The sequence below is a fragment of the Cheilinus undulatus genome, linkage group 13 (assembly GCF_018320785.1).
Source record: "Cheilinus undulatus linkage group 13, ASM1832078v1, whole genome shotgun sequence".
Taxonomy (NCBI): Eukaryota; Metazoa; Chordata; class Actinopteri; order Labriformes; family Labridae; genus Cheilinus; species Cheilinus undulatus.
Window position 1 is genome coordinate 27,629,970 of NC_054877.1, and position 23,311 is coordinate 27,653,280.

Here is a 23,311-nt window from a genome sequence, read left to right on the forward strand (position 1 = left end):
CCTACGCACTGTTCCCACGACATGCTAGCCGCTAAGCTTCACATACTTACGTCCGGCAAAGTGATGGACAAAGCTCTGACAGGAAGGCAGCAACATTAACTGTATCTACAGGGGCCCAGTTAATTGGCAGGAGGCTTTATGACAGTTTTAAAAAAGCTTTTGATTGGGATTTCAGGTCTGTTTGTAAAAAATGAAAGGTAATTAATTTAACTGACTCTTAATGTTGCCAATACCGGATGTTGATGTATCAGTACAGCCACCACTACCCCTGTTTTCATAAAAGTGTTATGAATTCAGTTGTTTATTGCAGCTTCTTTTCTTATCTTATTCCCAGTGCAGTTTCTAAATAGATGATGATGACATTTAAATTCACCATTGCCTTTCCAATCATTTCATTATAGCCCTCTAAGTTCACTCATAGGTTATTTTTAGCACTTTCCAAATCAAAGTCAATGGAAAAATTCGGTTTTATGATCTAGCAACATTAAACCCTGACCTTCCCTATCAGTCTTTACTGTAACTACATTGTTGTTGTTACTTCCAGCACATTTTTTTTTAGACCAGTTGCGGTCCCACCCCTTTCATGTCTCACCGTACACCAGTCGTCTCTCTCCCCGCCCACTGCAGAAGTTACCTGGTGAGGTGTCAGGGGCTATAAATGCTAGAACCCTCTGCTCTGCTCTGAGAGCAACTAAGCAGGGGCCCACACATCTGTGCTGGCGCTTAAAGGGTCTCATTAACTGAGTTTCTACAGAGAGGGGCTCCACAACAGTTACTGCTCATCATTTCATTCTTCAGCTCATCAAAGAGGGAGAGAGTATTAGCAACGGGAGAGCAGCTGAGAGGCTGCTGTTAAGGGATCAGCTATGCTTGGAGGCATCCACACTGATTTGTTGGTCACAGTGACTCTACTCTTTTTAACTCAGACTGGGACTCTGAGCAGGTTGGTGTCGGGATGATTTACATTTTAACAGTCTGATTTAAAACTTAGCTAAACTTGTCATTAATTTTGAAAAGTGGAAACAGAAATGAGGTTTGATTTTGATAAAAGTTTGAGATGAAGTCATTTTTTAAATTCATGTATAACACTTCATTATCTTTTTTCCCACAATTTCAGGGCTGAAGATGATTTATCATTAATTACTTTACCAGAATGGACAATAAATTCAGGTATCACTTTTCACACTATGATATTACTAGATCTTAGTTTTTCACAGCAATAAGACTGAATGCATCTACAACATTTAACACTTTTCATTTTCTTTCATAGAGTATGTTACACAATGCTCCTATGACAGGCACAACAACTTCATTTGTGACTGGACAAGGCATCAACCCAGAGCAGGTACAGTCGTTTAAATGAAAGTCTGACACAATTACATGTTATCAAACCAGGTTATAGTTCACTCCAGTAATGAGTTCACGCCAACATTTAAAGATAAATTGAATGAGGTAACATTTAATAGTGTACCGCCCTTACAGAGGGGATCTGGAACAGCAGTCCACAGTTCTGTTTTAATCTTCAAACAGGCTGCAACAGTGCGTGTATCACTAATTAATCTGAAGGAGGTCAATAATCTTTTATAGCCTGGTTTTCTCCCGCTGGTAGTCAAAGTAAAAGAGCTGCGCTCATGGTGCAGATTTGAGTCTTACAACAGATGTACCTATCTTTGTCACTGCAATAATAGGGCTGTCAAAGGATACAAACTGTAATTGCAATATATTTCAGAATTTTTGTGGTTAATCCCAATTGATCTCATGTAATTTGTTTTGTTTGTTTTTTCCTTTCATTTTGTCCTTTTGTACAATCTTAAACTAAGGTCGCTGTTTTCCTGTTGGGATACAAATCTGGTTTAATTTTAAAAGATAATAAGGAACTTCAGGTAGATCAAAGACTGTGACAAAGACTATATAACTTAACTACAGAAAAAGGAACCTATTACTTATCAAAAAGGAAGTGCAGATGGCTTTTGACTTTTCCACTGTGCTGTCTGAGTATTTTAAAGACCTTTTTAAGACTTGAACTTTAATGAATAATTTTCACGCAGCAAGCTGTCAAAGATAAAAAAGTATGTAAGATCCCTCAGCACACATTTGACCAGGACTGTATTTAAGATTTAATTTACTGTTTATGAGATGACAACTGGTGTAGGGCTAAGATGTTTTACAATCATAATTGCCCAAATCTGATGATTTCTGGCACATTTAGAGTTATTAGTTCTAGTCTATCAATAAATAATACAGTTGTACTTATATTTGGGTGTGCTAACCTGATGTTAAACAGCTTTCTTATTCAAATCCATAATAACATTTTTTCTCAGGGAGTAAATGTCACAATGGGTGTCACAATGACTTTGCCAGACATGTCTCAGGCAAAATGCCAGTTACAATTTAAGACTTCTCACAAGTAAAAATAAGACTTTCTAAGACTTTTCAAGGATCTGCAGAACCCTGTTTACATCACTGTGGCTGCAGGAAGATGCTCCTGTGGTGTAGCCAAAGTGTGCTGCAGGGATAATTAAAAAAAGCACGTGATTAAAAAAACTTATTGCACTAATTAAGAACCTTAATTAATCATGATTATTCCATTAATGCTGACAGACCTAGTATGGATACATATGGCTGTGTTAAGCTAATACCAAAAGACTTTTTCACAGCAGATCCACTATCAGTGTCTGAATGGTTGCAAATGGGTAGGTGTGACCTGCACTGTGCAACTAGAAAAGTCCTACATAACCTCAAGTCCACCTACCATTTATGTTTGTTTTTTCACTTTTAGGAGACGGTTCAGTGAATATTTTGGAGAGTGGTCCATTGGGTCTGGAGGGTGAGGCCTGTCTAGAGTTTTGGTACCTCCCTGCGTCTGAAGTCCACGTGCTGCTAAAAAGTAGTGTTGGTCTGGAAGAAATCTGGTCCTCACCTGCCCAACAAGGAGATTCTTGGAGACAAGCGTTTGTCCCCTTGCACATCATTGAGCCAGGAACTCAGGTACGATGGCAGCAAACTATGGATTATTTTATCTATCTTTTCTGTTGATCTGAATAAAAATGGAAACATAAAAGCATTTTATCTGCTGTTCCTCAGGTTGTAATTGAAACAGTTCATGCCGTCCCCACAGGAGGACGAGTCACACTTAAACAGATAGGTGTGAGGAGAGGCTCATGTGGTAAATATTCTGTAATCTTTTTTTTTGCTACATAAAGACCAATCCACGTTCGGTTCCATCAGTCAGAAAATGACACATTTTACTACGTTCAGGTAGATCGCTCTCAGATAATGTCTGTCCAACAAAATATTAGAGTTGTAAGACAAAGTAGCGAGTGTTAAGGTGTCTTTTACAAAGGTCTCCTAAAAATGTCTTGAAAATTTGAGGCAGATTGCCCTAGAACTCTTCTATTTTCCCATTTCAACTTAAAGCAGGAGACTTTTACTGTTTTACAAGAGAGATCTTAGGAAGTAGAACACAACTTAAAAAATCACAACACAGAAAGGGCAAACAAAGTAAAACAATGGTATAATGTCTCAGGAGTTTCACATCACTGTAAAAGCAATTTTACTCAAGGGACCTTCCATCATATAACCATCTGGAGACATTTTTATTAGTCTTAATTATCAAGTTTGAAAACATAGATAAGCTTGTTAATATTGCCTGTAATTGTACTGATAAATGTAAATGAAGAGCATGCATATCTAATTAAGATTACTTATATAATTCAAAGGTGGGTCAACAAGGATTATTAGAACCATTGTTATCAGTAAATGTAATGATTTATTAAATGATGCTGACCAGCCAGGTAGTGTTGTGTTTATCTGATTGTTTCCTCGTCCCTCACAGGACCCCAATGTGAATCAAACACAGAAATATGGACAGATGAGTCTACTCGTTGCCTCTGCTCTGATGGCCAGCTCTCCTGCTCCCTGTCTCAGTGCCCTCAGGGCCAAACCTGTGGTCCCAAAAGAGGAGACTCCAGAGGGATTTTTGCCTCAGGAACATGCACGATACACAGTGACACAGACTGCAGCACTTTTGATGGAGTGCTGTTCCGCTTCATGGCCCCCTGCTCCTATGTCCTAGCTAAGAGCTGTTTGCCCAGCGAGGCCCTGCCTCAGTTCAGCGTGGAAGTGGTCAACGAGCAGAACGGGAACTCATCCCTCTCAACTGTTCAAAAGGTTGTTGTGGGTGTGGGGAACTCCAGAATTTCCCTGCTGAAGAAGATAACAAGCCGGGTTGTGGTGAGTATATTAGATATTTAGATGCGACGTAGACTGTGTCATTGATGGCTAAATTTAGCCGGGTTTATCCTGACCATAACCCTTAAGCATCTCTTCTCAAAAGCTTCAGTTCAGCCATACTGTTTCTAAGGTTGTCATAGTTGAAGATGTTTAACCACTGATATGATACTAGCAAAAATCAAACAATATTGAAATCTGTTTTGATAAAGCGTTAACTTAGCTTAGCTTGTTCTTCCACTCATTCATCTTTTTTAAAATAAATCTTCACTTAATTCTTGATATGTATTGGTAATCCTATTCTTTTCTTAGGACTATCCAAAAATGTACTCAAAACTACTCAATGTCACATGTAGTTTCAATCAGGTTTTTATTTTTCTTTAAAGTTCACATCCTTTTGTTCGAAACTAGGAGGCATCATCCATATATTTAGGAATACAGACATCAGTCACATAAATAAGTGGAAACAAGATGTAAGGCAATGTAAACATGTTTGCATGCTATTTTTGATGGATTTATCTCTCCTGTACACTTGTCTTATAAAATAGTTCCTTAAGAGCTTTAGTACTTTTGAACACCATTGGATCATTTGTAAAAAAAACAAAAAAAAGAAAGTGGTGTCAAAAAGAATCTGAAAACCTAATGCTTCGTCTTTTAACTCAAAAAGCCTCCAGTACTTCAGTTTTGTAACAAGTGTTGAACTATAGGTTATGTGCTTGAAATAACGGTACAATATCTTCAGCCCTCCCTACTGATAAACTGAGTTTATCGTAAAGCCTAGGGTTTAGTGGCAGAATGTCCTGAAATTCTTCAAGGACTTATCAGCCTTATCAGCTCGTAAAGATGGATCTATCTCAAGAATGCTGCTTTTTATACAAACTGTCAGATACAGCTGAGTATATTGCTGCTGGTAAAGAAGTGTAAAACTTTCAATCTTTCAGGTTAACGGAGTCTGGAGAAAACTTCCACTGAAGTTCCAAAATATCCACATTCAAAGCAACCCTGCTGCTGTGCTACTGAGAACCAGCTTTGGTCTTTCAGTTTCATACGACAGGGCCGGTGCCCTCCATGTCACTCTGCCAACCAAGTACTCTGATAAAGTCTGTGGCTTGTGCGGAAACTTTAACCACAACAAAGAGGATGACTTCAAAATGCCGAATGGTACGACTGCAGGAGATGCCACAGCTTTGGCTGAGAGCTGGCAGACGAGGGAGGCCAGCTCCACATGTGAAACCATGCTGGTGCCTCATCAGTGTGACCCATTGGAGGAGGCTGAGTATGCCGACGAGCTGAACTGTGGAGCCCTCCTCTCCAGTACCGGGCCCTTTGCCGACTGCCTGTCAGTGGTGGGAGCAGAGAGCTACTTCAGGGGCTGTATGGCCAGCATGTGTGCTACACATGGCGACACTGTGGTGCTGTGTGAAACACTGAATGTCTATGCTGATATCTGCCAGGATGCTGGAGTGGCCGTACCTCTTTGGAGAAACTCTTCATTCTGCCGTATGTTGCTTTGTTTCTTCCAACCTTCGTTTCTCTACTTCAGTCTCCAAAAAGTGGAATAATCTTACTCTCCTTTTCTCTTCCTTCTAGCCTTCCAGTGTGGTGAGAACAGCCACTATAACTCCTGTGCTGATGGCTGTCCAGATGTGTGTTCTAGCCAGGATATAGCGGGCTTCTGTGGCAGCTGTGAGGAGAGATGTGAGTGTGATCATGGCTACAAACTCAATGGTGGAAAGTGTGTCCCAGCAGAGGACTGTGGGTGCTGGTATAACGGGATACACTTACAGGTAAGTGTGGTACATAATCTTATGCACATGTTCACTTCCAAAGTTCAAGAATTAGTTCAAAAAAAATTTTTTTTTTTTTTTTACCACAGAAAGGAGAAACACTGACAGAAGGAGAGTGTGAGCAGCAGTGCCAGTGCATGGGTAACAATGACGTGCAATGCAAACCGATGCATTGTGTAGACAATGAAGTCTGTAAGGAAGAAGATGGAGTCAAAGGCTGCTTCGCTTTCCGTCCCGCCATCTGTAGAGTGTATGGCGATCCACACTACATCACCTTTGATGGGTTGGCGTATGATTTTCAAGGTGGTTGCAGCTATACACTGACTACAACATGTGGAAGAGAAAGTCCAGTTCAGTTCTCTGTGATTGGTCACAACATGCACCCCACCCTTCAGAACTTCACACGGTCCAAGCTGCAAGCAGTGTCCTTTCAGGTCGACGATCTACACCTCACCCTGAATATGAGCGGCGAGGTCTATGTAAGCATAAAAACTCTGACTCTACACACATTAAAAATATAAATGTGTCAAGTTTTTAACGGCTGCAGCAAAGACCTGCAAGTTTATTGGATTCAGAGAGTCATTGTTCTGCCTTATCTGCTGATGTCTTTAATGACTTCATCCCTGTTTATACGGCTGAGTTATTACCCTGTGACGGGTCAATGCAGGATTAAATTTGTTTGCGTTTTAGGACTTAACTGACCCACTTGACTTCTCCCTTAACAGCTGGTTGGCAGCAAATTAGTTGCAGGCACTATACTTGCAGAAGTAAACATTATTATTTTATATAAGACACCAACAATAAACCCACTTGTAGCAGGACTGACAAAACATACGTTGTTCTCTTTTTAGGTGGATAGCAACACTGTGGAACTTCCCTATTTCACTAATGGCACGTACGGCTCAGTATGGGTTGACATGCAGAATAACTTTATTGCCTTGGAGTCGACCTTTGGCCTCAGAATAATGATAGATGGGCAGTACAGGCTGTTCCTGCAAGTGGATGACCGCTTCAAGTATGAACTGTGTGGACTGTGCGGAACCTACTCTGAATACCAGGACGATGACTTCATAACACCAGAGGGCCAAAATGCTACTGGGCCATTTGAGTTTGCTGACAGCTGGAGGCTGCTGGGCAATGATAAGTAAGTAGTTAGACATGCCTTGATATCTGCACAACTGTTGGTTCAAATTGGAAGAATGTTCTCAATTTATCTTGAACAGATAAAACATACTATTTGAAGCAGGTTATTAAGAAAAACTTGTAGTTTTATGCTAATTGCATTCCCTTAAACCTTAGCTGTACTAAATGGTTAAGGCTAGTAAGCAAATGATGGGCTGCCAATGTGCGAAAGCAGGGGTGTACAGGGCCAAATGTGGCCTGAGGTCCATTTTTTATTGGCCTGCGGCAAATAGTAGAAACAAAATGAAATATGTCCATGAAGCTTGTGCTCAACTGTATCGTACTTTTAAGTTTCAACAATAGATGGTGCTGCTGTGTTAATTCTGTAAACAAACATTTTTACAAGAAGAATTGCCATTTTTCATGACTAAGTTAAGATAGTAGGGTAATTGAAAATCATATTTACAATGGAAATAATGATACCTTGATTCATAACACCATACTAAATGAAAACAACAGGATTACAGCAGCCAATAGCAGCGCTTCTTTACTTTGCTATTTGCTCTGTCTCAAGGTCCAATTTACAAAGCATATCATGCTAAACATCCTCAGGCACCAACACTATTATAAAGGGTGTTAGCTTCATGCAGTTTGCTCTTGTTCTGAGATTGAATATGAAGATGTTAGCGCCTCTCCTCCCTGCTGCATGGAGCATCATTTTTATCTTGAAAGCAGATCCAGTTGTACAGGCAGACTATGGCCCCTCTGAAACCTGATTAGCTGGCCCAAAATCCTTGACAATTATTAGCCATATCTTTTGTCAGCCATTGATGTAACTGTTATTTTCCTTCAAGCGTATTCAGTTACTAACAGACAGTGTTGGGGGTAACGCGTTACAAAATAGTCTGTTAGAGTACTCAGATTACTTTTTTGGAGTAACGAGTAACGTAACGTGTTAGTTTTACAATTCAAGTAATCCCGGTATTAGTTACATTTTTCATAAAAGTAATCCGTTACTGAAAGAAAAATCCCAAATTTCCTCTCTCTACCGCGGCTTCAAAAGAGAGAAAGAAAAAAGAAGCACCTTGAAGCATCTACTCTGTTTGTCCTTCTCTTTTCCTGTAGTCACATTGGCATGTAGCATTGAGCCAGCGGAAGGTAAACATTCTGTGCCATTACGCGCCCGTTATGCCCATTATCCATTATGATGGATTTTTGGATGAAAGGGACAAGAACAGCATCATGGTGAAACGTAAGTTTAAAAGCTCCGATTGCTTTCATTGAATCAGCTGTTCATCTGTTCCAATTACGCGTGATTATTACGCACAGCGTTTGAGGGGTTCTGTCTGCCTCTGCTCAGCTTGTTGTCAGATTGTGAGCATGTTAAAGAGCTGTGAAGGTTTTTCCGTCTGTTAGCGGTGTTCTCAGGCTGCAGAGATACAGATTATGGGCTGTAGGTTATGCTGTACATTGGCATTAGAGTCTGCACATTTAAATGCAGACGTGCGGTCATTATCTGTCATTTTTACAACCACCAAGTGTAACAAGTGGCTAAAGGGTTTTAATATTTAGTAATGCAAAAGTACTCTAACGCGTTACATTTAGATGTAGGTTACACAGTAACATATCAAATAACTTTCTCAGTATGTAATGCACTAATTTAATGAGTTAGTTTCAAAAGTAACACTACCCAACACTGCTAACAGAGGTGGAAAAAATAATGACAATTATATTAAGGTAAAAGTACGGTTACTAAGCTTACAATTCACTTTAGTTAAAGCACTCGTCTATGAATCTAAGTAAAAGTAAAAGTTACTGAAATGAGGAGTTGTAAGGTAAATAATGATCTTTGCTTATTTGCAATAACAAGAGAGTAGATCTCTAACAAGGTTATTCAGGTAAAGTCGCAACTCGATCATAAAGTAAAACACACACTTAAATTGACAAATTTAATTAAACTCATATGATTAAATTTAACACTAAAGTAGGTGTACTTTATTGGTCCAAGCTATATAGTTAAACTACACTTCTGAAAGTCCTAAATACTTTCCAGTAGCAGCAGTAACTCTTGAAAATCAGTGGCAATGTTGGTCTCCTCTGGCAAGAACAAAACAGAGAGTCAACCTCACGGAAGGTATACTGATGAAGAAGATGCTTTATGCAACCTTAAGGATCACCTAAAGTCACAGATAGGAACTATTACTCAGTGGATAACTTCACTCATGGTACAAATGTGTCTCAAACCAAAAACAACATCAATCTACCTCTAACATGTCAAGAAGAACCCAAAGGGATCACTGTACAGGCAACATCCCAACACACCTATACACTCTGCCAAAGGGCATGATGGGAACTACTTACATCCATACATTTCCCCCAGATTTTACATTGCAGGGAGCAGAGCTTAGATCAATTGGCTCGTTACAGTTAAACTAACACTAGTGGATCAACACTGTCAAATAACTTAACACTGAATACCACTGAATTCAGAATGGAGTTAAAATTGCCCTTTGAGAGTAAAAATCAACTCTGAAATGTTTAACCCTAAGATATCAACACTAGAATGACGTGCTTTTCCAAAAAGCTCTACCTTAGTCTCATCTGTCCACAAAATGTTCTCCCAGAAGGATTGAGGCTTACTCAGGTATATTTTTGCAAACTCCAGTCTGGCTTTTTTATGTCTCTTTGTCAGCAGTGGGGTTCTCCTCGGTCTCCTGCCATAGCACTTCATCTCATTCAGATTACGTCGTATGGTCCGAGCTGACCCTTTTGCACCCTGAGTCTGCAGGACAGCCTGAATTTGTGTGGAAGTTGACTGAGGATGTTTATCCACCATTCCAACTATTCTGCGTTGCATTCTTTTGTCAATTTTTCTCTTCCGTCCACATCCAGGGAGATTAGCCACAGTTCCATGGTTATAAACTTCTTGATTATATTACACACACTGGACAAAGGAATTTCTAGATCTCTGGAGATGGTCTTTAACCTTGAGATTGTTCATATTTTTCCACAATTTTGCTTCTCAAGTCCTCAGACAGTTCTTGGCTCCTCTTTCTCTTCTCCATGCTTGGTGTGACACACACAGGCACACAACACAAAGGTTGAGTCAAGTTTTATACATTCTAACTGGCTTCAGGTGTGATTTCCAGATTGCCAGCACCTGTTACTGCCACAGGTGAGCTTAAATGAGCATCACATGCTGGAAATAAAATGATTTACCCACAGGTTTAAAAGGGTACCAACAATTTTGTGTTTTGTTTAAAATTATGTCAATTTTGGCTTTTTTCTTCGAATTTTTTCTATTGCTCTAATGCACATAAAGGCAATAAACGTGTATGCCAAAAACATTTGTAACTGCAACAATTTCTGGGAGAAATGGTGTATTTTCTGGAAAAATTCCAGGGGATGCCAACATTTTCGTCCATGACTGTATCCGCACATCCCTAGCAATTAGCTGACCTTGAGCAGTTTACGACCTGGTTTGCTTGCAAAGGTTATTTAATACCAGATAAAAACCCATTTATTACAAGCTAATTAAAGATAAATACATGTATACAGGGTAAAACACGTTGGCAGCAGATAAAAATCTGCCAACCTGACATAACTGATTTTTTTAAAGGACATGGCGATTAAGACACAAACATAAATAAATGAATGAATTTGAAAAAACACAAAAAAAAACATTCTCACAGAGAATTGGCCGAGTGACTCCCATTCACAAATTCTGTATTTCAGAGCATAAAACTGTAATAATTTGTAGTTATAGCATTTTATGTATATATTTGTCTTTGACTGTTTTCCATTTTCTTTTTGGCTTGTTTATTTTAACATATTTCTCTCATTTATTTGACTAAGCAAAGGGGGCTTGTGTCAAATACATGTGCCATGATAAATTCTTCTCTCTTATTAAACAGTGTTAATTTTCTTATTCAGGTGTGTTGCTCAGCCTAATGATCCCAGAGTCTGTGATTATGCTGAGGAAAATGAGGCGTATGATCAATGTTACGCACTGCTGGGGGAGCCCTTCAAGCCCTGCCATGAAAGAATTCACCCAAGCATCTACCTCAAGAGTTGTGTGTACGACTACTGTGCCACAAGTGGTGATCAATACACCCTATGCGAATCTCTGAAGTCCTATGTTGCTGCATGCGAGGTTGCAGGAGTGAAGCTGCCTAACTGGCAGATAAACACAGCCTGTGGTGAGTGTTTGGATCAGACACGATGATGATTATGATGAAAATGCTATAATGTTGATCATGATGATGGGTTGCAAAAGTATTGTTTGTGATTGAGTTCACAGAATTATTGAACCACAAACAGTGTTGTGATAAAGATCATGTGAAACTATTCTATTAAATGCTGTGTGATATTGCTTGTTGATTGCTTTCTTCAGAAACTCTGCTCCTGCTATTCAGCATTTAATCATGGCAATCACTATAACCTGCATGAGGCTGACATTGGCGAATGGTTAATGCTTTGCCTAAGTTTGATTTGTCAATGATTTTTAGCAAAGTTGGAGAAATTTGATGGATTAGATGTTAAGGGGTTGGCCAAAGTCAAAATAACTAACTGTAGATGATACCCAAAAGCTAAAGTGGTTAACTAATTTTTGTCTTTTTGTTCATGTGTCTGATTTTTTGTTTTTTTTTGTTTTTTTTTGTTTTTGTTTCATTTTTCTCCCAATTTCAGCAGAATCCCAAACAACCACAACAACTCCAACTGCTTCCTCTCCAACACCAGATCAAACTTGTAAGAGCATTAAGAATCAAAGGTCTATTTGTTACTGGTTTGGATGAGCAGTGGCATAATCCAATTATAAATAATAAATGTAAAACCAAGTATGCTTTTGAATGTGCTTGCCTCAAAAGGCCAAATATTTACATAAACTGTATTAAAATTGTCTCACTTTGATTTTTAACAGAAGCATAATCCTTTCAAGTCTATAATGTTCTTGATTATAACCAGCCTATTCTATTTTATCATCATTTCACTAGTATTCATATGCTTTCCTGTAGTGTGTCCCATGAATTGCGATTTTGAAAAAAATCTGTGTGGGTGGGAACAGCTCGTACAGGACAGTTTTGATTGGACAAGAAATTCAGGATCCACCCCATCAGATCTCACAGGCCCAACCCAGGATCACACCACTGGAGGTAAAAATGGCACAGAGTGCTGTTACACTGATTTTATTTTCTTATGTTGATATTGATATATTCAACATTTCTCTAGCTGGTTTCTACATGTATATTGAGGGAAACAGTGTGAGACACGGAGACTCAGCCCGCATGATGAGTTCAATGTGCCATTATGATGGCCCACTCTGCCTGCACTTCTGGTACCATATGCATGGTTCAGCTTCAGCCATGGCCCTAAATATATACCTGATCAAGAACAATAAAGCCACCAAGATTTGGTCTTTGATGAACAACCAGGGACCTGAATGGCATCCAGCATATGCTGATATCAAAGAGTCTGGTCCATTCCAGGTAAGTTTGGCACTGCATACAGAGACAATATGTGACAATACAATCCCTATATAAAGTATTCAACCCTTTGGATGTTTTACTTTTAAGTGATTTTTGAAATCAATCATGGTCAATATAATATGGCTTTTTTGACAAAAACATGCTAGAAACCTATATAAAGGTCACATATTTTACCCCTTTGACACAATTTCATGTTGGTCTCAGAGGTCTCCAAATCATGCCTGTGAAGTTTGCTGCTGAAAAAACACTCCAGTATTGGATTTTTGCATGTCTGAAAACCCCTCTGTTTCAGCCCTGCTCAGAACGAGCTGTTTCCCTACATGACATCATAAGGGGAAAATCTGAGAGCAGCTTATTTCGGCACACATTTTCTGAAAGATGGAGAAACAGAGGGAGAAGGGAATGGATTTTTCTGATTCTTGGGGGGATTTTGGGCAGGCCAGGTGCACATATTTTTTGCTAGAAAAGCCTGAAAATGTGTATTTTGCATAATATGTGACCTTTAATGTCAAAGTAAAAACAGATTTCTTCAAAGTAATGTCAATTCAATAAAAAAATATAATGTAAAATAGGTTAATACATACATTTTCACCCCCTTCAAGCCAGTATTAAGTAGATGCACCTTTAGCTGAAATCACAGCACTGAGTCTGTGTGGCTGTGGTCTCAGTCGGGCTTGCACATCAGGACACTGCCATTTTAATCTATTCTTCTTCACTGCTCAAGCTCTCAGGTTGCATGGGGATTAGATGTGAACAGCTGTTTTTTAAGTCCAGCCATAAATTATCTTTGGACTGGGCTTCGACATGGCCTCTCCAGAACATTCACCTTGTTGTCTTGAAACTATTTCTGTGAACCTTCCCTGTCTGCTTCAGGTTATTGTCTTGCTCAAAAATTAATCTTCTCCCAAGCCCTAGTTCTCTTGTAGACTGAGTAAGACTGTCCTCCTGGATTTTCCTATATTTTCCCACAACTATTTTGCCCTGTACCTTTAAAGCCTTTCAGGACCGGCTGCCGAGAAGCATCCCCACAGCATGATGCTGCCACCACGATGCTTCACAGTGGGTATGGTGTGTTCATGGTGATGTGCAGTTTTTGGTGTCCACCGAATACACAGTAGCCTCTTGTCTGATGGCCAAAAAGCACCATTTTGGTCTGATCAGACTAAAGAACTTCCCTCCACTTAACCATGAAGTCTCCGACATACCTTTTGATGAACTTTAGTCAAGATTTATTATTCTCTTTCTTGGTGATGGATGTATCCTTCCTGATTTGTACTTTTCAATAACCTTTTCACTGAGTTTCTTGAAGTGCTTTCTTTGTCTTCATGTTGTAATGATAGCCAAGAATACGGATTAAGCAGTATCTGGACCTTCCAGACAGATGTCTGTACACTAAAATGATTTAAGACAAATATACTGTACTCAGGTGATCCCTATTTTACTAATTGTTGGACTTTAAGCACCTTTCAGCTGGACCTCTTTTGAATTAAGCCTGTTATTCTAGAGGGGGTGAATATTTATGCAACCATTTATTTTACATTACACATTTTTGTTAAATTGACATTACTTTATAAAAATCTGTTTTCACTTTGACATTAAAGAGGGTATTAATTTTTTTCCCAAAAAAGTGAAATAATATTGAGTATGATTGATTTTTTAAATCATAAAGAGGGCAAAACATCCAAGGAGGTGAATGGTCACTGTATATTGACCATAAAAGTGCTGGAGTGTGGTCTGAAATAAATGAACATTGGCTCTTTCAGATTATAGTGGAAGCAGTTCGCGGCTCCACTGATCAGTCAGATGTGGCCATTGATGACATTTCCATCCACTTTGGCTCCTGCTCAGGTACGTTAACTTCTTACAAAAATATCAAGCATGTTAAATTTATAAAGAGATGATGCAATCAATCAGAACTCAAATTTAGGTTTTTATTATAGTGAGAATACTTTTTCAACATCCAAGATCATGACCATTTAAGATATGTTATAGAAAGTGTTTATGCCTTCTTTTAGATAGATTCCCTGACATTATTAGACAAACCACACATCCTTCCACAACTACAGGAGCACTCCCTGGTAAGTACACAGGAAGCAATATTTTATGGGTCACTTGTTTCTACATCAGAAGCTCAAGTCTGGTTACAAATTAACATTTGTTTTCAGTCTAATAAATACTGAACAGCGCATCTTCATGGAACCAAAGTTACAGATTGTCTAAAATTTCAGGAAGTTGTAATAGAGCCTCAATATTTTGTTCCTCTTGACTTTTTGCCCTCTAGTCTGCAGTCTTGACTGTAGCTTCGACAGCAACCTTTGTAGCTGGAGTCAGATGATCACAGATGCTTTTGACTGGACATGGCACTCTGGGTCTACCCCCACCCTGATGACTGGGCCCTCTGCTGACCACACTGGAGGTAAAACACTCCACTCCTCCTTTAAATATTTCATATAGTGAAAAAAGAAGTGCACGTTATAATACAGGGAAACCATTAACAGCCAAAGCATGGAAAGGTATCTGTGAAGTTTCATGTCACTTCTCTTTTCTAGGTGGCCACTATCTTTACATCGAGGCCAGCAACGTGACACACGGAGACGCAGCTCGTCTCATCAGCTCTGAATGTGCTGGCACTGGTCCTCAGTGTCTCCAGTTCTGGTATCATATGCACGGTTCTGCGGATACAATGGGCCTTACTGTCTACTTACTTGAGGGCAGACTGGCCAATGCTATTTGGTGGAAGAGGAATGACCAAGGAAATATGTGGCAACTGGCGCAAGTGGACTTCACACCAACTGAAGCCTACAAGGTTAGACATCTTCCACAAGGCCCCCAAAGGGTTTTAGATTGATAGCCAAGGAAAGGTGGGATACATATTTTAGCAACCACCCTAAATATACTTAATTTTTTCCCCAACACAGATAATCATTGAGGGTCGTAGAGGATCCAACGAACAGTCTGATGTTGCGATAGATGATGTCATACTTTATCATGGCCGATGTGCTGGTAAGGCACACTCAACAACTGAGAGCAAATGAAGCGTTAAGTATTTGCTTGTATTGATTATATTTTGCACCATTTCAGATCTGAGTGATGTTGTGACAAGTGCCCCTCTACCAAATGGAAACACCACAGCCTCAGTACCGACCTCAGAGGCCCCAGAGCCTCCACTAGTCAGTGTAACAGTTCTTCCCCCTGAAACGGAATACCCACCTGTAGCAAATGTCACCTTACCTCCCATAGTGGAAGCAACAACAGACTTTATTTATGTTGGTGATGTCACTGAAAATTCAGATAACAAACCTCTACCACACCCAGGTAAAGTATACAATTGATCAAAAGTAGTGGAACTTTTATGGTTACTACATTCACAGAGACCTAAAGATATTTCTGACTTTTGTTTTCAGTATGTCAAATGGATTGCAATTTTGAACAAGATCTATGTCAGTGGAGTCAGCTTCTTGCTGATGTTTTTGACTGGACTAGGCACAGTGGCGCCACACCAACTCTGATGACTGGGCCTTCCTCAGACCACACGACGGGAGGTAATCAGCTTTCTGTCACAAGCCAAGTAAATTTTTAGTAGAGCTGCCAGGGAATAAGTAAGCAGCACATTCCTGCTAGTCACATTGAGACTTGTGAAAAACTCATTGTTGAGACAGTTCTTCCTTGTAGAACCAGAATTGTAGACTGTTGTAAAGTCCCTCCTGTACAATATTTTATAAAGTTGCATTTTTCCTTGAGCCTTCTTAGGTGTCACGTTTGTCTTTTGCTTTTTCAATACATTTATCAAAAAAAGTAACTAGGCTCAATTGCAAGATGATATTTAAATTTCAAATTAAAAGAGGAATTGCTTTTTTTCTCTAGGTTGATTAACTGACTCTTGTGTCCTTTACCAGATGGTCACTATCTTTACATTGAGGCCAATGCTGGGTCACATGGAGACACGGCTCGTCTCATCAGTTCTGAGTGTGTTCGCTCTGGTCCTCAGTGTCTGCAGTTCTGGTACCATATGTACGGTTCTGCAGATACAATGGGCCTTCATGTCTATTTGCTTGAAGACAGACTGGCCAATGCTATTTGGTGGAAGAGGAATGACCAAGGAAATATGTGGCAACTGGCGCAAGTAGACTTCACACCAGCTGGAGCATTTCAGGTGAGTCATAATTTAACACATCGGCTCTTCTTACCTTTTCAGCCAGCAGAGAAAAACACTTAGTGTAATACAGACTAAAATAAATGATTGTAACTAATCTGCATGCTATGACAGATTTACAGTAAGTACTAACTTGTGAACTTTATTTTAGATCTTTTTTGAGGGGCGGAGAGGTTCTAATGACCAGTCTGATGTGGCCATTGATGATGTGTCGCTTCACTTTGGCCACTGTGCAGGTTAGTCTACCCTCCTACTGGCAACAGTTCTTAGTCATCCATGTCATGACATGAAACTGATGTAACTGACTTCATTTTAAAATTTAACAGATCTGGCTAAACCAGTAACCCCAACTCCTACAATGTTTGAAACAAGTGCGACAGAAGGTCCAGAGCCTCCTTTTGGGAACAGCACCACTGCAACACAACCTCAAACACCAACACAAGAGCCATCTTCAACAGCTAACCCAAATACAGCCGAACCCCTACCAACAACTCAGTACCCAGAAATCGAAACATCAAAGCAACCAGAGCCTGAAATTACAGCAAGACCCCAAACCACCGCCTGGACAGATCAGCCACCAACAACAGCTAAGCCACAGCTCCCAACAACAGAAGAACCAGGATCACAAACAACAGCTAGACCTCAACCACCAACAACAGTTGACCAACAGCAACAAACAACAGCTGAGCAAAAACCACAAAGTACTGCTTGGCCACACCCAACCACAGCTAAACCACAACCTCAGCCAACGGCCGAGCAACAACCAATAACAACAATTCAACCCCAACCTCCCACCACGGCTCCCCCACATCCACCAACAACAGTCAAACCCCAACCTCCTACCACAGACCACCCACAACCATCAACAACAGTTAGACCCCAACCTCCTACCACAGACCACCCACATCCACCAACAACAGTTAGACCCCAACCTCCTACCACAGCTAAACCACAACCACCAACAACAGTTAGACCCCAACCTCCTACCACAGACCACCCACAACCACCAACAACAGTTAGACCCCAACCTCCTACAACAGCTAAACCACAACCTCAGACTACAGCTCAGCCTCAAACAACAGCTAGGCCACACCCACCAACTACAGCTGGACCAAAACCTTCAACAACCAGTAAACCAAATCAAACAACTAGTCGACCTGAGATTACCCCAACAGTTTCACCACAATCTACAACAGTTAGACCACCAAATACACCTGTACCAAGTAAGTGAGAACATTTTTTATTTACCCATTGAAACATGAACTGGGCTTTTTATCATGTTAGTTCTAAACCTTATGTAAGTCTCATTGCACATAAGCTAAGATATTCAAAGACCTATTGCCCTTAAATATAAAGTGCATGGTACATTGATGCATAGACCTTCTCATTGTAGACTAATTAACACTGTGTTTGTGTTCTTCCCTCCATAGCTCCCTCTTGCCCTGAGGACAGTCATTACACTACATGCGTCCCTCCCTGCAGTCCCACCTGTTCAAACCTGAATGGCCTATCACAATGCAGTAACAACGAGGGCTGTGTGCCAGGATGTGTATGTGACGATGGATTTGTGCTGAAAGGCGGGGTTTGTGTGCCTATCCAACTGTGTGGATGTGTGGACAGGAATGGCACCAGACGTCAGGTGAGTGACTGTTGAGAATGAGTCTTCATCAAGGGCAGAAGTCATCTACAGTTTCAACTTAATGAAATAGCATATGCTGGAAAATCTTACCAAACCTCAGCCTTGGCTCATCCCACCTTCAACCATCTGCAAAAAATCTTGGCGTGATTTTTGATTCTGCTTTTAAATTTGACAAAAATCTGTAGTGAAAGGCTGCTTTTATCAATTACACTCCTTAGCAAAAGTAAAACATTTTTTTTCTTTTATAGACACTGAAAAACCTATCCACGCTTTTATAACATCACGGCTTGACTACTGTTACTCCCTCTATTTGGGGTCAGTCAGTCTGCTTTGTCTCACCTGCAATATGTGCAAAACGCTGCTGCCAGATTTTTAACAGGCACACATAAACGGGAGCACAACACCCCTGTACTCTCTTCCCTTCATTGGTTCCCACTTGAATCAAACGCAAACTCAGAGGTGACTGTGCTTTTTCAGTGGCAGGTCCACGTCTGTGGAACAATCTGCCTCCTCAAGTTAGAGTTGCAAACACTCTACATTCGTTCAAGGCCCAGCTCAAAACCCACCTGTTTTCCTTGGCTTTTGATACTGCTTAAAGACTTCTCCAATCTGAGCAACATTTTCCTCTCAGTGAATGTGTACTCTGTGCCATGTTATTGTGTCTTGTCTATGATCTCCTGTATTGTTTGGTTGTTTGTTTGTATGAAGCACTTTGGTTAGCTGAAAGCTGTTTTAAACGTGCTATATAAAAGTTTACTACTTTACTTACTACTTACTTTAGTCGTGGTGTCCAAAATGTTGAATGTGTATATAAAAGTTTAAGAACTATAATGATCCTTTCTTTTCAGTTTAGCGAAGTATGGTACACCAGTCACTGCAGTCAGAAATGTAAATGCAAAAGGGAACATGGTGTTGGGAGAATTGAATGTGAAGACAAGAATGAGTGTGATGGAAATGCTGTTTGCCTTCCAAAAGAGAACAACGACTATTACTGCCAGTCTACAGGTACTATGAGTACAATCATTTAACTCTGTTATTTACCTACAGCATGTAAGGTGCTGTTCACTAATTTATGAATCACTCTTCACTTGTTGCTCTACAGGCTTCAGTGAGTGCTCCATCAAAGGAGATCCTGAGTACAGAACCTTTGACAGACTAAAGCATGACTTTGTGGGAAGACACTCATATGTGCTGGTCCGGACTAAGAACTTGCCAAGTAACCTCCAAGCAGTCTACATTGAGGGCATCAATAGGCGCACTGATAATGGCGATGATAGCCATCAGCATGATGACAGTAGCAGTGAAGAAGACAGCAGCCGCCAAGTCAGGGATGAGGATGATGATGATGACAAAGACAAAGATGATGATGATGATGATGATGATGACTCACGCAATCAAGACAGCGAGGAAGACGATGAAGACAACTGTTTACAAGAGCTTAAGATCAGAGTGTACAATCACACTGTGGAGTTCAAGCAAAAAAGAAAGCTGATTGTAAGTATCAAGGGCCTTTTTAATGACATACTACCTTCTTTTCATTTTCTGTGAAGCCTTTCCGGCAGATGTAATATTATGTTCATTAGGTATTATCATCATAACTCTGTCTTCCCACAACACATTTGTTGAAGTGCTGAGGGAAATAAGAGTTTCTTCGCATTTTCTCTGTGAAGTGTAACAACAGCAGTGAGATGATGTGCTGTGTGCTAAATTATGATCATCGCATGTTATTTCCCTATTGGCAGTTTATACAGGTTTGTGAGTAAAAGATAGGGAGAGAGAGAGAGAGAAGTATCTGCCTCTCCACACTGTTATTTAGGAGTCAAATCATGTAAGCTTTCTGAGTTTGTACTTTCAAAAAGGTCGGCACATAAAGTGTTTGATTTGTAACTCTCAATTTTGAGTGTATCAAAGCAGAAACCATCATGTTATACTCAGTAAGCTAAGTAAAGACTTGCAGTTTTACAAAGCAAGACCCACTAAGAGTAGTGCTTTTGTGAGGCTAACTTTCACAGTAATAAAAATCTAATCTTCACAGGGTATCAAATCTACCATTACTGAATACTGGCTAAGTATCGAAATATGATTACTTTTACTGTGTATTGTTTTCAAAATAAACATAGTGGCCGCCTGTTTTGCCCAGTTGGGGAAGTAGGTAGGCAGAGGCTTTAGTTCTTGTCGTACTGGTCGCAGATTCAAACCCTGATCTTGGTGCTGTTTGGTACATGTCTTTCCTCATTCTCCATCCTCATGTTTCCTATCTCTCTTCAGCTGTCCTATCAAATACAGGCAAACAACAACAAAAAAAATATATAATACTAAAATATAATAGACGTAGCTGAAGTGGATAGGAAAATCTTTACTGTTTCAATTTATTTGTCATCTATTTCATGGAAAATTTTTACCCAAGAGTGAACTAATCATCAAAGTTAATACAACTCTTTATGATGTTTTTGAACTGTGTACCCAGTTTTATTCAAAGCACATCCAACAGATGATGGCACATTTCCCTCTAACTTATTTTTATTTGACAAACCCCTAGAGCCAAAAATGGCAGCTTTGATGAAAAAATAGTCTTTCAACATCCTAGCACACAAATTTACATAATTAAGTGTAAATAATAGTTCAGAAAAGTCACCCTTAGTATGAAAAATCTTCTTGACACATCCTCATCTCTGTCTCCAACAGATGGATGGAAAGAGAACAGTCACTCCTGTGTCACTTCCTGGTCTCAATATCTGGCAGCATTCATCACACATCAACCTTATGACCGACTTCGGTCTTTCAGTGGAGTTTGATGGAGATAGCAACGCAGGTAAGTATCCTTTACCCATTAAAGGTTAAAGATAAGACAGTAACTCTAAATCTTGTAGGATTCAAACTAATTATTTAATCTTTCTATCCTCTGTCAACGAACAAATTATTTCCTCTCTGTACATCAGGTTATTTGACACTGTACTGTTAATGTTGTCTCTGCAGAGATCATTCTACCCAATATGTATAAAACAAAGGTGGGAGGCCTTTGTGGGTACTTTGACGGCAGAAAGCAAAATGACCTGATGAGACCGGATGGCACCATAGCCAGGAATGTTCAAGAGTTTGGAGAGAGCTGGAGAGTTTGAGCATCGGATACATCTAATGCTGAGAAACAGCACTTAAAAACAGTAACCTTTGTGTAAACAACACTGAGGGATTCTACTATGAATTCTACACAACGATATCTGTCAACTGATGATAACAGACAGAATTTATAGAAGACTTTACTTGTCAGTGACAACATACCTATGCACTTTTCTTTACCTTTAGCTTTTAGGAAGACATGTATGGTACATTAGCAACCTGTAGCTCTAATGAAGATATCATGATAAAGACGTCACTGTTGCATCTACATGATCTAGAGATAAACATTGTTTCAGGAGTTCGTTTTGGTAACACTTTTTTCTAAAGGGCCAAAATTACCTAGTAATTATATAGAATTAAGTGTAATTATCTGATAATTTCTCAAGAATCAATGGTAATTACCTTGTGATAAGTTGGCATTTAACTGGAAATTTGGTAATATTAAGGAAGTGTTTACCTAGTGATAATGTATTAATTATCAAGTAATTCCGAATGATTAGAAATTATTGTCTTTAATTCTCCAGCACTGGACTAAAAGTAGACACATTTCAAATCAAAACAGCATTCAACCAACTTGCTGTACAATCCAAGTTAAAAATGGTTCAACACAATAATAAAACCCTGGACCAAGTACGGGATACCCTGCTCTCAATGCTGCCAACTCATCAATGCTGGATACTTCTCCCAAATCTTCTACTTTAAGTAATTCTTACCTGGTCAGTAACCTGTGTGAATGTCTTCGACAGGTGGCCTGTGTCTTTCCCTTGGCCCTCTACTCCAAACTGAATGGGTGACACCCCAGACAGGGAGCGTCATTGTATCTTTCCTAACCTAATCCTGAAAAATTACTAGTGGGCCGAAATAAAGAAATTATCTAGTAATTATCAAGCAACACATAATTCTAGGAAATTACTTGGTAAAATACCATCCAATTACCAGAGAATTGCTACAATATTACAAGGAATTACTTGATAATATATACATTATTGCTAGGTAAATACTTCCTTGATATTACAGACTTATGACTTGGTAAAATGCCAATTTATTACTAGGTAATTATCACGTTATTCTTGGAAAAATGCCTAGATAAGTACCCTTATCAATAGAAAATTACTAGGTAATTAGGGCCCACTAAATTAAGGTGCTACCACTGTGTTCTAGTTTTCAAGCCAACCTTGAAGAAGTTACAAGTCTCAGTGAATGTTTAAATTCTTAGCCTTTTAAAAAAAACTTTGCACCTTGATTATAAACTGTATCTTCTATACTGTGTCATTGGCATGACATACCTATTTATTCAAGGGATGACGCTCTTACTGTTGTGCATAAACTGCATACCTGTATAACAAAGTAATGGCCATGTTAAAATGAAAAATATGATATACTGTGTAAAGATTACTGTATTCCAGACAATAACAGATTATATCACCCTTTAAAACTGTTTGAAAGATATTCAAGTGCAATAAACAACTATTCAAAATGCTGCTTGTTATTGGCTATAATTTGATTGACTGCACTGTGCCCTACCTTTTCCAGTTCCTAGTGTACCTACAACAACATTCTGGGCGCTATATAAATTCAAGATATTATTATTATTATTATTATTATTATTATTATTATTATTATATTTACAGTCTGAATTTATAACACTTTAACCTCTACATCTACACAAGGCCTAATCATTTTAGGGGAAAATGGTTAGATAACTTCTGTAACTTGATATTACTGTCTGAGGGCAATAGACAATAGGATACTTGTCAGAGCAGTCCTGTGTCTGAAC

The 23,311-nt window shown here is 39.4% G+C and overlaps 1 protein-coding gene across 2 annotated transcripts; it reads left to right on the forward strand.

The window, feature by feature from the left end:
* The first annotated feature begins 687 nt into the window (after window positions 1-687).
* On the forward strand, window positions 688-23,005 carry LOC121520779 (zonadhesin-like). 2 transcript variants are annotated; one of them, XM_041804394.1, is made up of 29 exons: window positions 688-943; window positions 1,118-1,170; window positions 1,271-1,345; window positions 2,780-2,988; window positions 3,085-3,166; window positions 3,836-4,233; window positions 5,172-5,730; window positions 5,821-6,017; window positions 6,107-6,496; window positions 6,869-7,161; window positions 11,073-11,338; window positions 11,829-11,888; window positions 12,155-12,292; window positions 12,369-12,625; window positions 14,389-14,473; window positions 14,641-14,703; window positions 14,907-15,041; window positions 15,175-15,431; window positions 15,544-15,628; window positions 15,707-15,940; window positions 16,030-16,167; window positions 16,522-16,778; window positions 16,930-17,014; window positions 17,105-18,001; window positions 18,209-18,417; window positions 19,266-19,422; window positions 19,520-19,911; window positions 21,103-21,229; window positions 21,394-23,005. In XM_041804394.1, exons 1-29 carry the CDS (start codon window positions 867-869, stop codon window positions 21,534-21,536), a joined length of 6,318 nt encoding a protein of 2,105 aa, XP_041660328.1. In that variant the 5' UTR covers window positions 688-866; the 3' UTR covers window positions 21,537-23,005. The 2 variants fall into 2 exon arrangements, with proteins under 2 accessions (XP_041660328.1, XP_041660329.1); XM_041804395.1 differs by having other exon boundaries at window positions 11,832-11,888.
* Window positions 23,006-23,311: the final 306 nt, after the last annotated feature.